At 45.1% G+C, this 17,561-nt stretch overlaps 1 protein-coding gene across 2 annotated transcripts; it reads right to left on the bottom strand.

Moving 5' to 3' along the window:
• Positions 1-9,217: 9,217 nt before the first annotated feature.
• NYX (nyctalopin) lies at positions 9,218-17,096 on the bottom strand. 2 transcript variants are annotated; one of them, XM_082046540.1, is made up of 2 exons: positions 12,470-17,096; positions 9,218-11,354 (listed from the first exon to the last, which is right to left on the bottom strand). In XM_082046540.1, exon 1 carries the CDS (start codon positions 14,274-14,276, stop codon positions 12,852-12,854), a length of 1,425 nt encoding a protein of 474 aa, XP_081902666.1. In that variant the 5' UTR covers positions 14,277-17,096; the 3' UTR covers positions 9,218-11,354; positions 12,470-12,851. The 2 variants fall into 2 exon arrangements, with proteins under 2 accessions (XP_081902666.1, XP_081902665.1); XM_082046539.1 differs by having other exon boundaries at positions 9,539-9,560; positions 9,684-17,096.
• Positions 17,097-17,561: the final 465 nt, after the last annotated feature.

Here is a 17,561-nt window from a genome sequence, read left to right as displayed (position 1 = left end):
AGTAATTTCAAGTATTCCTTCAGTGTAATATTAATCCACTGAACACAGTGGGAAGACTCCCAGTATTTTCAAGCAGCTTTGACTTTCAGTCTAGCCATATGTTTTCATTAATACGTTTTTAAGATTTTTATCTGTTTTGATTATTATTATAAAACGGTTAGCTTCAAAGTGGGAGGTCATTGAGGGTGTTGCTATCTACTTTCCCATTCATAGAATCATAGAATAGTTTGGGCCCAACCCCTGGCCATGAGCAGGAACATCTTCAACTAGATCAGGTTCCTCAGAGCACCATCCAGCCTGACCCTGAATGCCTCCAGGGATGTCCAAAAAGGCCAACAGCATCCTGGCTTGTGTCAGGAATAGTGTGGCCAGCAGGAATACAGAAGTGATAGTACCACTATACTCAGCACTGGTGAGGCAGCACCTCAAATCCTGTGTTCAGTTTTGGGCCACTCATCATAAGAAAGACATTGAAGTACCAGAGAGAGTTCAGAGAAGGGCAACGAAACTGGTGAGGGGTCTGGAGCACAAGTCTGATGAGGAGCAGCTGAGGGAACTGGGGCTGTTCAGCCTGGACAAAAGGAGGCTGAGGGGAGACCTTATCACTATCTACAACTACCTGAAAGGAGGTTGTAGCATGGAGGATGTTGGTCTCTTCTCCTGAGTAACAAATGATAGGACAAGAGGAAATGGCCTCAGGTTGCTCCAGGAGAGGTTCAGATTGCATATTAGGAAAAAAATCTTCACAGAAAGGGTTGTCAGGCACTAGAACAGGCTGCCCAGGGAAGTGGTGGAGTCACCATCCCTGAAGGAGTTTAAAAGGCCTTTAGACGAGGCTCTTAGGGACATGGTTTAGTGCCAGTGTTAGGTTATGGTTGGACTCGATGATCCTGAGGGTCTCTGCCAACCAAAATGATTCCGTGCGGCATCTACCACCTCTCTGGGCAACCTGCCCTCTGTCCCAGCGCTGCAACAGATCTCTTGCTTTGTAGGCTCCAGTGCTGTGTGGAGTTCACATGCTGAGTCTTGCACTAGAAAGGACCTTTTAGGATCCGCACATCAATGAGATCCTCTCTACCAGAGTCTCACAGAATCTGTTCTTGGTTGCATGCAGTAATCAGGTGTGACAGAAGAGTAACATTGCTGCTCAGAATATTATTATATATAGAACATATATATCCTACAGGCTGTTGGGTCAGGGTCTGATTGGTATCTGTTGTCTCCTGAAGGAGCGCGTGGCCTTGTCCAGGCCAGACACATCACTCACACTGTGCGGGGAAGTTTGCGTTTCCTGGGGAATTCTTTGGGGAACCTGTGAGCAAAGCCTCCGCCTGCCAAGAAACCAGTTGCAAGACTGCTAAAGCAGGGAAGAATTTAAAGATCTTCAGCCCCAGTCTGGGGCAACAGTCAACAACAAAAGCCCAAAATGTAAAATGCAACAGAAAACATTTTACTAAATAAAATTGTCTGTCTGGAGACCAGAAATCAGAAACAAGGTGATTGTAAGTTACTGAATTCAATCCACAGAGCAAGGCAGTTTAAACTAAAAGGCTTTAATTACCATGTTTTTTCCTTGTCATTTGAAAATCCCTGAACCTTATTTCAGTAATCCACACGCTCTCTTGAAGAGTTCATACCCAACCTGTTCTGGATTTATAAGGTACCTGTCAGTAGAAATTAGACAGTAGGACTGAACGAACTGAAAGAAAGGTAAGTTGCCTACTGAGAAAATTAATAGTCAAAGGCATGGGAACAGAGCAGCAGATTTGGGAACATGAGAGCTTTGCTTAGATTCCAAGAGTTACAAGCTGTGCAAGACGGGGTAAGTCACTTCACTTCTCCCTGCAAGTCCTCTTCTGCATTGTTCCTTGCTATCTGTTTAGGTTGTAAGCCATGTGGATACAGACCTGGCACTCCATGTTTTAGAGTGTCAAGGATAGGTAAGGCTGTGAGGTGATATCAGAATATACAGGTACTAACAACTGTTCCGGAGCTTAAAGCTGATCGTGAGGCTGAACAGTCCCCAGCTGCTGTGCTGTGTTTGCAGGCACACTCCATGTAAAGTAACTTGGGGTTTTGTCAGAGATTTTACCCCATCAGAGTAACATTCAGTGGATTTCAGTAGGTGGTGTAGATACAGACATGGGTCCCCTGTCTGCCCAAAAGGACAGGTAGCTTTCCACTGTGAGATCTATGTCTGCAACTATTTAAATCAGAGGTGTTGAACACTAACAATCTTTTTTAATACTGATCTGCAGAAACAATGTCCTGCTTAAGATCTTCCACTGATCAAAGACTGAGAAATGAGAAACTCCCAGGGCTGGAAGAAAGGCAGAGGGTTTTCTTGGCTCAGGGTGAGCACTCACCAGGAAGGCTTCATTGTGCCAAGGCAGCTGCTCACGGAGCTGAAAATGAAGGGCCTCCCAGTCTGTGGGATGTAGGTAACTTTACAGCTGCTTTCTTGCAGCAATCCCTGTTTTCACTCATTTATAATAGTTATCAGCAGTCATTGGAGGACCCACCATAGACAAGGTCTGAACTAAGAACTGGGAAACCCAGCTCCACTCTTAAAAGTGGCAGCTAGGAGGAAGAAAGTAGAAAAGCCCCATGAATCAAAGTGAACCTCCACATCCCCAGGGGATCCTATGGTGAAGGTCATTGTGCCCTGTGGCACAGAGCAGAGATGTCTTGCTCATCTCCAGAATTTGTGATCATTTGTGTCCCACACTGCCCACAATCTCTGCAGCACTGGTTAACTGGCTTAGTCACAGGTGCTTTAAAACAAGATAAAACTTCATCGCTCCCACAAGACTTACCAGCTTTTAGGTCTCTCCTAAACAAAGCTGTGCTTTTCAATCCTGGCTAATGAGAAATCTTAGTTCCACGACTCATCTCATTTACTTCTGTCACCAAACTTTATTTCTGCTGTGTTTCCTGAGGTGGCAAGACCTGAGCTGGACACATTCCAGATCAGGATGTACTACTAAAAGGCATAACAGTCTATTGCATTATAATTTGCTATTTTCTCTGTCTCGGTTTTTGTTACTTACAGCACTTTGTTTAGTTTACGTCAGTTGATCTACCAGCCCTTCCCAGCAATTCTCACATCTGTCTTTCCCCAAAAGCCCCAGCCTTGCCCGTGAGCAGTTCATGTGTCTTCTGATATGCATTACCTTACATACATCAACATCTCTTTCATCTATCACATTGCTCCAAGTTACCTGGCTTTCAAGTAATTTGGAATTTATCAAAACCTACTTTAAGTTTTACTAGCCTAAAAAAAGTCTGCATCTGCAAACTTCAGCACTATTTTTTGCCTATTAAAATAATCAATCACTGTTTCAGCACAGATATTTACAACAAGCTTTGTCTGATTGCACGTTTATCATTTATTTCTATACTTTGTCTTCTGACTCTTTGCCAGTCTCATACATCAAGAAAGTGCCTGGTCCACATAGTGTCTGATATATATCTTATTGTCACAGCACATTGAGATACAATCATTCAGCATGGGGAGGAATTGCTACTGCCAACTCCATCCCAATTTGTATGCACACAGCTAGTTGTCCTTTCTTACTGATTTATCATGTTTGCCCACTTGTTTATGCCTGGCACTGTGCACTCAGCTTTGTTTTCTTCATCAAAAGCCCAGAAGTAAAACCCCACTGAGCTATGTGTATTTTTACACCTGCCTGCGTGACACAGTTTGCTGTGAGTCCAGCAGATCTTCACCCCACCAAGTACCTGGTGTTTCCTCACTTGTCCTTTTTGTCTGCCCTCACAAAGCCTCCCTAGACCTCTGCTCCCTCCTCCCTAGTATCCCTGTGCCTGTGAGTCAGCCCTCAGTATAAGCAAAATAGAAATTATTATTATTATTATTATTATTATTATTATTATTATTATTACTATTTTTAAAAATGGGTGCCCACAGTCCACATTCTCTCAGCTACAAGCATGGCCCTACAGAGTTCCCAGTGTAATCCCATCTCACCCATCAGAGCTGGAGCAAACACCTGCCAGATGTAGACCACACCATCTGTACTTCACTGCGTGTCCTCTGCTGCTCCTCCTGCCACGTAGCTCCTGCCCAGGGCAGATGTGAAGGCTGTGTGTATCTAGGAGAGCCGTGAGGAGCAGAATTTATGGAGGAGCGAAGGCAGCTCTGCAGGCACAGTAAGGGAGCTCCTGCCAGCCCCACAGTTTGCTTCCTCCGTGCCCACTCATCCTGCCCAGGGATTAACAGCCCACTAGTGCAGTCCTCGCCACAATGCTGAGATACAAGGTTTTTCAGAGTTGTGATGTTTGTGCCCACGTGGCTGCTGAAATCCATGCTATACTATGGATATACACTCTCTGTGGATCTATACTCCCAATGAATCTATACCATCTATCCACATCACTACTGACTGGAACAGCCCCTTCCCCATGTGCCCCTGTGCTCTGGTGAGGCCCCACCTGGAGTCCTGTGTCCAGCTCTGGAGCCTCAGTACAGGAAAGACATGGACCTGTTGAAGGGGGGCCAGAGGAGGCCACAAAAATGATCAGAGGCTGGCACAGCTCTGCTGTGAGGGCAGGCTGAGAGTGTTGGGGTTGTTCAGCCTGGAGAAGAGGAGGCTCCAGGGAGACCTTATTGTGGCCTTTCAGTACTTGAAGAAGAAACAGTCTTTTTAGTAGGGTCTCTAGCAATAGTACAAGAGGTAATGGTTTTAAACCAAAAGAGGGAAGATTTAGACTAGATATAAGGAAGATTTTTTTGTTGTTGTTATGATGGTGGTGAAACACTGGCCCAGGTTGCCCAGAGAGGTGGTAGATGCCCCATCCCTGGAGACATTCCAGGCCAGGCTGGACGGGGCTCTGAGCAACCTGATCTAGTTGAAGATGCCCCTGCTCATGGCAGGGGGGGTTGGACTAGATGAGCTTTAAAAGTTGCTTCCAACCCAAATCATTCTTCTATGTTCTCATTCCTCAGGAGCCAGCTCAGGAAACCAGTTTTGTCCAAAACTGACCGAGGGACAGTGGTTCCTAATCCAGCTGTCACACAGCTGTCCAAATGCTAGTGCTAGCTCAGGAGAGATGAAGAACAGGACCACCACCTGAGACCTCCACCTCCTTTGGACTACTGATTTGCAGGTCACATCTGCCAGCAATGGTTTGAAGCTCCCTGAAAATCTCACACAACCACAGCTGTGTGTTGTATGATTCCACACAAGCTGTGTCCTTGTGCAGAATTGTGTTCCTCCTTTCTTATTAGACCAAGGCACAGCCTGACCCTGTTCCAGCTGAAGCCAAATAACTCCCAGCAGTCATTTTCGTAGCACGCAGTCAGACCTTGTCAGCTGCTAGATCACAGAATCACAGAACGGTTGGGGTTTGGAAGGGACCTCTGTAGATCATCTAGTCCAACCCACCTGCTAAAGCAGGTTCACCTGGAGTAGATTGCACAGGAATGTGTCCAGGTGGGTTTTGAATGTCTCCAGAGAAGGAGACTCCACAACCTCTCTGGGCAGCCTGTTCCAGTGCTCTGGCACCCCCAAAATAAAGAAGTTTTTCCTCATATTCAGATGGAAACTCCTGTGCTTCAGTCTGTGCCTGTTGTCCCTCACCCATTGTAGGACGAGGTAGACAAACTGCAATGATGTCATCTTCAAAAACAAGCCGTTCACACAAAGTACAGCTAATGACAGAAGTTAATTATAAAAGTCCTAGAATAAGAGCATTTTTACAGTCTGTCTTAAACTGTACTGTGGGGACTATATTGCTGAACTGTTTCTTAAATTTAATTGCTATTTTATTTGGGTGCTGAAAAAAGAGAACACCTCTCCCTTTACCTTCGCACTAGATCCATGGTGGCATGAGTAAATCATAAAGTGCAAACCAGCAATTGAGCGTGATCTTTCCAGTTTAGCTTGTTGCCCCAGTTTAACCCATTTATGCCCAACCTGATCATAAAACTTCAGGGGAAATAGCTGGGCTCCTAACCATCAAAAAAAGAGGGAGGGGGTGTATGTTAGTTTTTTTCTGGGACGTTTCAGTGGTCCAGTTTCAAGCACAGCCAGCCCTCCTGTACCAGTGCAATGAGGACACAAGCAAGTTATGGCTTGGAAGAGGAGAATTCCCAGTTGCAACTGGGAAAAGGAGGCTGGGGTAAGCAAGGTGGGGTAAAAGAAGGACGCCTCAATCTTGTCTCATTGCAAACTTAGAGCACCAAGTGAAATTAGCTGTTAATTCAAAAGGGAAATAAATAGGATATGCACATATAGTAGATCATGGTATGGGTGAGTGTAGTAAAGTGTAGTAAAGTTAGGGGAAGTTTTAGCTTTTTTTAAAATGCCTTGATATTTTTTGTGGGGAATATAAAATTTATGCTGTACAAGTTAAGATTTAACTCTAAATCTGTCCTTAATAGACAGAGAGATGAAGAGGGAAGTAGAATAAAAATCAAAGGATGTGGTGAAGATCAAAAGTAAGAAAAAGGCTAAAACTAACCACAGAGTACAAGATCAGACTGGTTCAGCTAACCACGGGGTCAACAAAATCAGACTTTGGGCAAGATCTGCTCCGTCCAGAAATACCTATTTTCTATGTTCGTATTCATGTTTATATTAGATATTAAAAGACCAGCTTTGCCCCAAGAGAAAGAAGGCTTTTGGTGTTGATCTGGCTCATGTTTAGATTTTGACCTGTAGGTGCTTCTTCATCATGTAAAATCTAAAGCTTGTCCAATAGCTGACGAGTTGGTAGAGTCCCTTGACACAGTTGCTTCTTAGATCTTACGCATTTTCAGTGTTACAATTATTTTGTTCACCTTAAAAATTTTTCTTTAAAGTAATACTTGTGATGCTTTTTAAAAAAAAAAAAAAATAAGGTCTTTATTGCACGGTTAACAGTTTCTACAAAGCTCTTTCAAAACTGTTTTGGAGGTCACTGCTACAGAGTCTTCAAACTCCATGGGTTTCTATCACATTCAGGTCAGGGGGAAAGAAAGGACCAACATTACTGGTGTTTGTGCAACTCAGCAGACATTTAGGAAGGTATGCTTGATGTAACTAGAAAGTAGTTTTTTTCTTACCCAAACTAGCTCTGTCTTCTGAAGCTCACACTGGGGCAGCAGGAATCATTACAGACTATTTTCTTGGGAGGCTTCATATACACCAAAGGAAGAACAGCAGTTTTCTGGAATAAGAAACTTTAACTTCGTTGGTTTGGTTCCTCTTGAATTTGTGACCACAAAAATTATCAGGCAAAACTAAAAAAAAAAATGTTAAGAGCTAGTAGCCAGATGTTGTGAAGATGATAATTAGCTAAAATACCCAACAACTCACTTCAAAAAAGGCAATGAAGTTCCCAAGTCTCAGCTGGCTGGCATCTGCTGCCTTTCTAGTAAAAGTTACCTTTTTTTTACAGTGATTCTTCTTACCCTCTGCTTCATATTTCTTTTCAAAACAGAAAAACAATGTCAGACTCCACAAGAGCAAAATAAGTAATAGCTAAATAGCTACCTTTCATAGGAGGTTACTGCCAGTAGCTGTAAATTTAAAGTGAAAAAAAAAAGACATAAAGCCCATGTTCATGTTAAACACCAAGTATGACCCCCAGGAATGCAACACGGGGGCAGAATTCTGAGACCAAAAGATAGTATCTAAAATCAAGTCATTTATTTTTTCCTATTTACTTTAACCACTTCTCCTTTCTAATTTAATAGCTATGGTCGGAGAGTGCCGAATAGAGTTGCACCAATGAGGTGAGGAGCACTGTGTTAACAGGTACCACATGTTAAAACAAGTTGCCTTGTCCCAGGACCTCAGATGCTTCGGTCTAGGAACACCAGCTCTCTGAATGAACTTCAGTCAGGAGGTACATCCTAACACCAGGCAATTCATGAACCTCCCTCCACACCGTTTTAAGTAAACACCCAGCACCACAGGCTGAGGGCCGGACTGAAGAGTGCCTGTATCACCCTCCCAGATGAGGCTTTGCTGAAAATGTTCATAATTAGTCCAAACAGACACCAGTTTGGCAGAGGTTTTAGCCATTTTCCATGTCTTCTGGATTACAGGCAATCAATACAATCAAAACCAACCAACCAGTCAAAAAAAAAAAAAAAAAAAAAAAAATTTGAAGGTTTCCTACCAGCTCCTACCACAGCTGCTGCCTGATGTGGGATAGGGGTACAGAGTCTGTGCCAGGCAATGATTTGTGACCTAGGACCCTACTGAAAAATATAATGGGTGAGAGCTAGAACAATGTCCTCCCCTATGCATGGAATCACACCACTTCAACTGAAGGCCGTCCATATGAATACCAATGAGATGCTCACCCCATCGCTGTTGGGCCATTAGGGGTTTGCCTTCACCAGTGCAAGAAGAGCAAGGTGATGGAGGATGGAGTGCAACTGCATCATGGAGCTTTCATGCCTGTGTGCTCCTATGGGAGTAGCATCAGGGTGCATGGCAAGTGATATGGCCCTGAGCAGTGATGAAGCACTCCTTGTACTTGCAATTTCTCCCTTCTGCTGCCCTCTTGCCCCAGGGCAGCCTCAGGCCCTGCAGCACTGCACCCTCCTGGAGCTGCTTTAGGAGCACCTCAGCTCATGACACAGTGACATGGACATCCCGAATCCGGTGTAAGTTGAGACCGGCATCTCAGCTGGGCTTGACCTGCAGAGTTGTGACATCTTTGGAGGTGTCTCAGTCACAAAATATCATTGATTTGTGACGTGACTCTGAGCCATGGACTTGTAACAAACAGCAGCAGGTTTACCAGCTGAAACACGGTTGTGGAGAAGAAGTCTAGTCCAAGAAAACAAAAAGACAAACTTCTCATACAAAAGGCAAATGCCTAATTGAACTTGGTTTCTATTAAAGAGATTCAAAGCAAAAGAAAAAAAAAAAACCACATAGTTATGAGTTGGCATCATCTGTGTAATCAGTGAACCAAGCCCTTTGCTAAGACCTTAGAAACAACGGTTGTGGAAGAATGAACTAGTCTAATCCAAGCTTTCATGGCACTAGAAGTCCCGTCTGGGCTTTTGAGCAGCCATACATCGCTGTCCTTACCAGAAGGCTGCTGCTCTTCCAGGTAAGCTTGTCTTTAGCACATGCTTAAGACAATGCCCAAGCTAAGCAGAGAGTTACACGGAAAGAACGACAGACCGTTGTCCCAAAACCAGGGTTCTTTCTCCCTGATGTGCACACAAATGAGCCAAATTTAGCACACAGAGAAGAAATATCGTTTATTACAGAGCTGTACAAGTTTGGATGCTGGAACAAAGCCAGCATACCAGAAAGAAAAGTAACAGCCATTATACACAAAACCTGATCCCTACTCAGGGCAGTCCTGAAGAGCCAGTTGGTTACACATTCGCATATTGGTTACATAATCATTTCAGCATATAATGAGCGATGTTCCGCTAAAGGACGCTTTATCCAACAGTCTCGAGAGTCAACTAATTGTGCAGGCTCCAGAATGTCTTCACTGCAAGGTCAGTAATCTCTCTAGTTTCTGATCAGTTGTTTTGCAAGTCGCTCTTATCTTTGTTAGAGGAGCAGACTGACCTAAAACTAAGAGGATTTACACATCTTTAGTCAGCAACTGCCAACAGGATTCATTCTTTCAAGTGGTGATGACTAAAACAGAGGAGAGAGGAGCAAAGTCAGACCAATGCACAGACTCACAGCTCTCACCTGCCAGGTGCTCTATACCGCTGGAAATGCACATTGCTGATCTCCTGGCTGAGCGCTAAGAGCAGGATCTCGGAGCAGGAGACCACGAGGTCTGTCCCCGTTACTGCAGGGAAGCTGGAGGCCCATTACGTGCAGCACAATGCCAGCCACAGCTCTTTAGAGCAGCACAGGGAAAGTCTTCTGGGGCAAGCAGTTAGTTTGACTATAAGAGACATTTAAATCATCGATCCCCAAGGTCACTGGCCCTGTTGTCACACAGTCAAGTATGATATACAGTCTCCTTCTCCATCACCTGACAGCTCAATCTCTGCTAAAACCTGCATTTTAAGATGCTTCACATTCAGATCTGCCATTCTTGCAGATAAAACAGAGGCATCTCTGAAGCACTAATTAACTTGAAAGCCATACTCAACAACTGAACAGTAAGATGATCTTCAGCTTTAATGTATTTCAGCACAGAAAATGAAAATGTGGGTTAGAAAAACAATTCACTCATGAGGCATCCATACTTACAGGAAGTGAAATACAACCATTTGTGCCCAATGTCCTACCATCTGTGTCGAGCCTATCGATAAACCTCTCCTGACAGGAAGAAATACTGCTCCTGTAAACGCATCCTTAACATAATATGCCTCTACAGCATTGGGCTAGACGAGGTTTGAAAAACAGCCTTTTATAACACACAGATGAATTTAGCACTTAAGAAGATTAATGGATTCGTAAATAGCCGGGGAATCCAAAGTCATTGAATTTAGTTCACGGAACAGGTCAAATAGGCATTTATCAAACCATCTGGCATCTTTCTTCCCTGGGGAAAAATGTGGTCGAGCTACGGAGAGCTGAGGAGCAATCACAACATGGAGAGTTTGCTTTTTCCTGTACTCAGCTTTCCTCTAGAAATTGCTGGTGCTAATTAGAAAGTAGTTGATCTTCCTGGACAGGGTGCTGCAGACCAAAGCAGACTGCCCCAAGGCATGTCTCTTGACACCGCCGGGGATGCCACCTTTTTGCTGCTAAAATATGCAGGCAAAAAAGCATCTTCCCTGTTTCACACAGCAGCTGCTCAGGTAGCTCAGGAGCACAGAGTCATTTTGCACATGGGCTGATATTGGTTTTCTCCAGAGCTGGTCACCCTACAGGCTATGGGACCGCCTGTGGGGTTGTTCACAGATGTTCTATTGTTTAAGTGATGGTGGAGGCCAAGGGCATTAACTCTTGCTCACATCTGGGCTGCTCCAGACAGTGTGAACAGACCCAACCCAAGGTACCTTTGCTGAAGTGTTGAGCCCTTTTGGAAAAAGGTTATTTATTTCCCCAGTTCTCCCAGGAAATCACACATGTAAGACGGCACAGGAGCTGCTAAGACAAGGTCTTGTGCATTAATTTGTACATTACCCACCATTTTTCAGCTGCTCTGTGCCCAAAGTCCATCTTCAGCTGGCCTGTCCTTTGTGTATGTTTTTGATTGCTCACCGATGTGTGACTGGAGGAGGGGGCAGAGGCAGGGACAGCTGCTCTCAGCTGTTTTTAGCCAATGTGTTGTCCATACGGAATCCCCATCTTAGCAAAGCATGAGCCAGAGGGGCTCCCCCTCTGCTGCTGCTGCTGCTCCTGCTCCAGAACCTGAGGAGACCCAGCTGAGGCAGAGGTGTGGTTCATGTTTGTGTTGAACTGCTCATGAAAAAGCAAGGGTTGGGGAAAAAGAAATGGTTTAGGTAAATGTTTGAGAGGGGTTTTTTAAATTAATTTCCATTTTTATTCCTATTTCATCACATTTTAGCAGTAATACAGGATTGCATATGTTGTATGATTTCATATGAACAGGTACATCATAGTACCATAAGCCACGTATAATGATTTAATATAGTTAAATTATCGCAGAAATGAATTTCTATATAGTCGCTTATTTTTTAAAGCATTGTTACTTAACACAAATGTAAGCACGGTCACGTTCTAGGTTAAAATATCTGGTCTTTATGCTGCAATAATTAGCTTGCCATTTGCTCTAGCCTATAAAAAGGACATTCATATGCACACATTTGAGTAGCCTACAAAAAACCCATCAGAGTAATTCAAGGTTCTCAAAAAAAATATGGGTTTTGAGAAGTTAGTTTATTTCTGTGAGGAAAATATCAAATTATTTTATTAATGTGCTCTGATGATACATAAAACATGATAATTCTTTCTGGTTATATTAGCAGCTTTCATTGGAGATTCCAAAGATAAAACATGTAAGATACCGTATAAAGGAAAATGATGCAATAGTTGCTTAGTAGAGCGTAAGATGACATGCTACGTGGTACGCATTAGTGGTGGAAATATAAAACATTTAGTAGGGCCTGGTTGCATTTGTCATCACCATGTTCTGCCCCTGCTGTCATGCCATGAAATAATCTACAAATAAAAACAATATCTTCCTTGAAACAGTATATTCATTGAAAATACAAACACATTGAAATGACACTAATAAGTAAGCTCTTAAGTTTCAGTAGCTTTGTCTCAGGGAAGAATGTTTCGACAAACACGGATCCATCTGGTTCTCCTGCATCTGTGCCAGGATGGCAGGGGGAGAAAGGATCGAAACCTGTCTGTAGTCATGGCCAAAACATTGTCCCCAACCCAGACCCATCTGGGGCAGGTGCCTTCCCCGGGTGCTGCTCTCCTGTCCACAAGGTCTAGAGCCGCATCTCTGGATGATGCCCAGGACAGACCTGCTCCCCACACACCCACTGTGGGTGTGGGTGTCTGTCAGGGTATGAAGAGTGGGTCTGGTTTTGCTGCCTCACCTTGCTCTCATAAATTCAATGGTTGGTTCAACTGGAGTTGGCCCGTCCGCACAGATCCCTCTTCCCCTCACTCCCAGCAAAGGACATCACGTCTCTAAGAGAAACTCAACCCGACGGCTTTTCCTTCATTGCTCATCTTCCACACAACTCTGGGAAGTGTCTGGAAGCTCTGCCACACCTCAAGGCAGATTTCTCACCTGGAGTGGTGAACCAGATCCCACCAGCTCCCAGCTAAATCTGGAGTCAGATCCAACCAACCTGCCCAGGAGAATTTGGAGCCAAGTAAGTATCCAATGCCCGCAACATGAACTTTTCCCTAATGACCAGGAAGGTACAGGGACTAAATGCGCAAGCAGGACCCATGCTCCAGGCAGCCTTCAGACTATTTAACTTGCAAAACAATCACTGTGAAAAGTGCTGGGAGGTAAAAAGAGGAGGCAGCTTCAATACTGTCTTCCCCCACCCCAGAAGAAACCTCATCAGTCAGTCCATCCGGCTGTGTGGTGTTACTGAAGACTTCAGTGGTGTTTGCCACCTCTTCGGGAAGGCCCATCTGGAGCAAGAGTTTAGTAATAAGGCTGTTGAACTTGCTTTCTGTGGTAGACCAAGGCTCCTCACTTGGAGTTGGGCCTTCAGACGTGAAATTTAGCTCCACTGGGTCAAGACAGTAACCTTCTGGTGATCTCTCATAGAGCACATCTATGAGGTCAATCCCAGCTACTGAGGAGGGGGAGGCACAGGGGATATCCCTGACGAGCCTGTAATTCTCCATCCACTCCTTCAGCCACTCGATGCGGCAGTCGCACTCCCAGGGGTTGCGGAAGAGGTACAGCCGCCCCAAGAAATACACGGGCTGGAAAACAGAAAAGGGCAGGGTCGTGAGGTTGTTGCTGTTCAAGTGCAACGCGACCAGGCTGGTGAGGTTTTCAAAAGCCCCTTCCTCAATGTAGTTGATCCTGTTGCGGTCCAGGTAGAGGACCTCCAGCTCCCCTAGGTCCCTGAACCACGTGTTGGAAATGTTTCTGAGGAAATTTCCTCCCAGGTTGAGCATCTTCAGGCACCTCAGGCCATCAAAGGAGTTTTCTGGAAGCTCGCTGATCAAATTGTCATTCAGGTACAGGTACTCCATCTTCTGGCAGCCCTGAAAAGCTCGTTCATGAATGACGTTTATCCTGTTGTCCTGCAGATTCAGGTATTTCAGCTTGGTCAGGCCCTGCAAGGAGTTATAGGCTACCGCTTCAATCCTGTTTCTCTCCAGGTAAACATGGGTCAGGTTCTCCATGCCCCTGATGGCACCTGGGATCCTCCGGAAGTTGTTCTGGAAGCAGAAGAGCTCCTGCAGAGCATGCAGCTCGATGAAGATCCTGTCTGGGATGTTGAAAAGGTTGCAGTCTGCTAGGTCCAGCTTGACCAGCCGTCTGAGAGCCGTGAAAGTCCGTGTGTGGAGATACCGAATGTACTCATTGTGGGCCATCTTCAGCTCCACCAAACTAGGCAGACCCTTGAAAGCCCCTGGGGTGATGAAGGAAATATTGTTGTGGTTGAGTGACAGGGATTTGAGGGAAGGCAAGGTCCCAAAGGCTCTCTCAGAGAGGAACTTGATGCTGTTTTTGTCCAGGTTGATAGAGGAGGCTTCACAAGGGAACTGGCTAGGGATCTGCCCCAGACCGGCACGATCGCAGAGGACGGAGCAGCTCCGCTCCTGGGTGCACACACAGTTGGCAGGGCAGGACCGCACGCAGGCCCACACCGTGTGGACATGGGGGACCCAAAGGAGCACTGTCAGGAAAGAACACCCCCTCCCCATGGAGGCATGGGAGGAGAGAATCAGGATGCATTGTTAGCAAATACATTAGCCACAACAGGAAAAAGAGATTATGCTGTCTTTGCCTCCCTTATAGCCAGGCTAATTGTCCCTGGCTACCTGAACACCAGTGCTGACTGGGGAGGTGTCGTGAAAGATTCCTAAAAAATCTTGTGCTAGGATTTTTAAACCCTCCAAGAAGGTATCTATATAATATAATCTAGAATGTCATCTCTGATTAATTTCTTTCCCCAACAGGCGGAGTCACCTAGACTAGAGTATTGCTCAGTGTCTCTGTGACTGGTCTCTCTGAAAGCTGATGGGGACACGGTTTGGCCGGGGAGCAAGCAGAGATGCTTGGAAGCCCAGCAGCTGTGGATGGGCTGCAGTATTTTTGCGGGGAAGGGCAGTGTATGCTGGTCCAGCAGTGGGCAGGGGAGATCAGTTAATTCCCTGGGACATATTGAATCTGTTCTTTTTGCTTCCTTCTTTTCTTTGTTCATTTAACCTAATGTTTCGCTACTAGAGCATGAGCTGGTGCAAGGGGACCTATCAGCTGCTAAGGATGCAGTACAGTGCTTCAAAACATGTTCCCACTGTGTTTTGGTAGAACAGCATGAGGAAAAACAAATTAAGGGATATGGTTCAACTGCTTTTTTCGTTATCTCATTGTAAATGAGATACTTTGCACCTTCAGCACAATTTTTACTGTTTTGCCCATTCTCAGGACAGTCACCATAGTGCCTTATGCTTGATGGGAGCAGCCACTCTGTCCTTTTATTAAGCTGACATGGGAGGTGTGTGATTATTGTGGTTTCTTTTCAAGTTAGTCCCATGCAGGTGGATGTATAACAAGGAAGATAAGGAGAAAGTTCTTGCGGAGAAATCAGAGAAGAATGAAAGGGAGATATCAGCCTCCAGAGACAGGCATTTTTGGGGGGGAAAAAACATCCAGTCAACAAGCCATCTGCAAAATAAACTCATTAGAGAGGAAGAACTGAAGGCAGATCTCATTGTGCAATTGCTGTCACAGGCACATCCCACCTGCCACTCAACAAAATGAGCAGCCGCACCAACAACCTCTCCACGTAGTCACTAGCAGGAAACACTGGGATTGCTACTGACTGTTTTTTCTGCTGCAGTTTATTGACTCGCACACAAGCATCATCCTTTTATATCGTTTTATAACGAGGCATGAGACACCAACAGCTTTGCCAACAGTCACCTTTCTTAGAGCATTGCTGGAACCATGTGGTTGCTGCTCTGTGCATGTCGAGTCTCAAGGGCCAAGGAACAGACTTTTCCCCACACTCCTGCTGACCATCTGGAGACAGAAGCTCCCAGCAGCTGGGCTGCCTCTCCCCACCAGTTTGCAGCACAGCAACTGCCCACTGCAGCTGCATTCCCGATGGACATTTTTATTGACAGACTTGTGAGATGACATGCCAGCAGGTGTCAAGCTTTTGTTTTTGCAGCATCTAAGGTTTTAATGTACAGACCAAATGACAAGTCGAACTGAAATTGCTCTGCCCTTTCTCTGTCTTTTTTAAAGGCAACATGCGCGGTACTGTAAGTACTGTATTGAGTTCACGCTGCCTGTGCCTTATTCAAGCACAAGACTTGCAAAACCAGTTGCTGGGCAGGTCTCCATTGACAGAACATCAACCCATGAGCTGCCCAGCCTGGCTCTGTTCGACCCAATCTGGTCATTCTGTGTAGAAGATGGATTTAGGTATTTGGAGGGAGCACCTCAGAGGACTTTAACTGTAGCCTCTTTATTGAAATTCAGGTCCCACCAAACCTGGCCACATTATTGTGATTAGAGAATTAGCAAAGCGGCAGCACTTCAAGGATAAATGATGGTGAACGACTCTGAGAGGTGAAAAGGATTTAGACAGATTGTCTTTTTGTTTGTTTGTATGTTGTCCTTTTTCCTGAGCCCTTAGCCCACGGCTAAAGGAAAGTCCCCTATGATCGGGGCCTCTGGTAGACAACAGGTGAGAAGTTTAAGGACAACAGGGGCAACAACCTGCCGGCCTCAGTTTGCTCTTTGTTCATGCAGGATGCTCGGGGACTGCCTGGTTTGCTACCCTTTGCACAAGTTCACACTACTGCTTGCGAACAGGGGCATATGTTGTTTTTGTTACACAGTTACATAAACTGAGGGCCAGACAGATTAAGGATTTGCCAGTTCCCAAATGTCTGATGGCAGGTGGCTGTCTAGAAATGATGGATGCAGTTGTTGCTGCTGGAACGAGAGCCTTGCATAGGCTCATGGTGACATCCAGAAGAGCATATATGCACAGGTTGTCCTATACATGGGACTGTCCCAAGCAAGTTCAATGTTTCGTTACAGCTGCCCCAACCTCAGTCCCATCTCTGGCCTTCAGAGTAGACCTCCCTCAGCATGTGTACACTGTCTGCAGCGTAGGAATGAGCAGGCTGATAACCAAATCCCCTCCTTCCCCTCCCTGCTTGTTCTCTAATCACTTGATAAAGGAAATGTCTGTACCCAAGACATATCCAGCCTGTTCTCCTTATTCTCAAAGGTTTTTTAGTGCCAAATCTGGGTCTTTTGCTAGTGGCATTTCACAGCACACTTCCAAGATCTCTATTCATGAGTGTATCTCTTTGCATTGAGCAGTACATAGAAAGCAAACACTTGAGGACCATCCAACTAGCAAACAAACCCCTGACATTAGGAGCTCAGAGGAACCCCCTCAGCCACCACAATCTTTGTGGCGTCTTCTCTTTCTCTTGCAAAGGAAATTGACCAAAATCCTTCATCGGAACCCCACCAAACCCTCAGAACTGCTGCTCAGAGCACAGATCAGATCTCCTCTGTTGGTCAGCTCTCCTCTGACCAATATAATACAAAACATTCCCACTTCCCCTTCCTTGCTCCTTGCCCTTGCCCAAAAAGAATGTTCTTTTTGCTTTTAACGCTGTGGCAGCAGAGGCAGCAGACAGGGCAGCAACTGGAAGGTGCCTCCAGCTCGTTGACACAGAGGGTGCTCCAGTGAGGTGTGTGTTAAAGGGTGAAATACAGCAGTAAGGTCAGAAAAAATTCTGAGATTAAGGAATAAACAAAATTCCACCCAGGGATGATCTCTTTTGCTCTTTTAAATACTATGGTTATTCAGTATTTGAAAGGAAGAGTGAGAGACCAAAAACATGTTTGCAGAGCTTTTGGAAGGGTAAAAAGACAATCATGGCAATAATTGAATATTTAACCTACACTTTTCCAAACGATCTGTCTAATGCACTACTGGGTAATGCAGAGTAAGA

The sequence above is a fragment of the Streptopelia decaocto genome (genome assembly GCF_964273445.1).
Source record: "Streptopelia decaocto genome assembly, chromosome: 1".
Lineage (NCBI taxonomy): Eukaryota > Metazoa > Chordata > Aves > Columbiformes > Columbidae > Streptopelia > Streptopelia decaocto.
The sequence above is the reverse complement of the archived record's forward strand: the minus strand, read 5'-3'. Positions and strand labels throughout refer to the sequence as shown.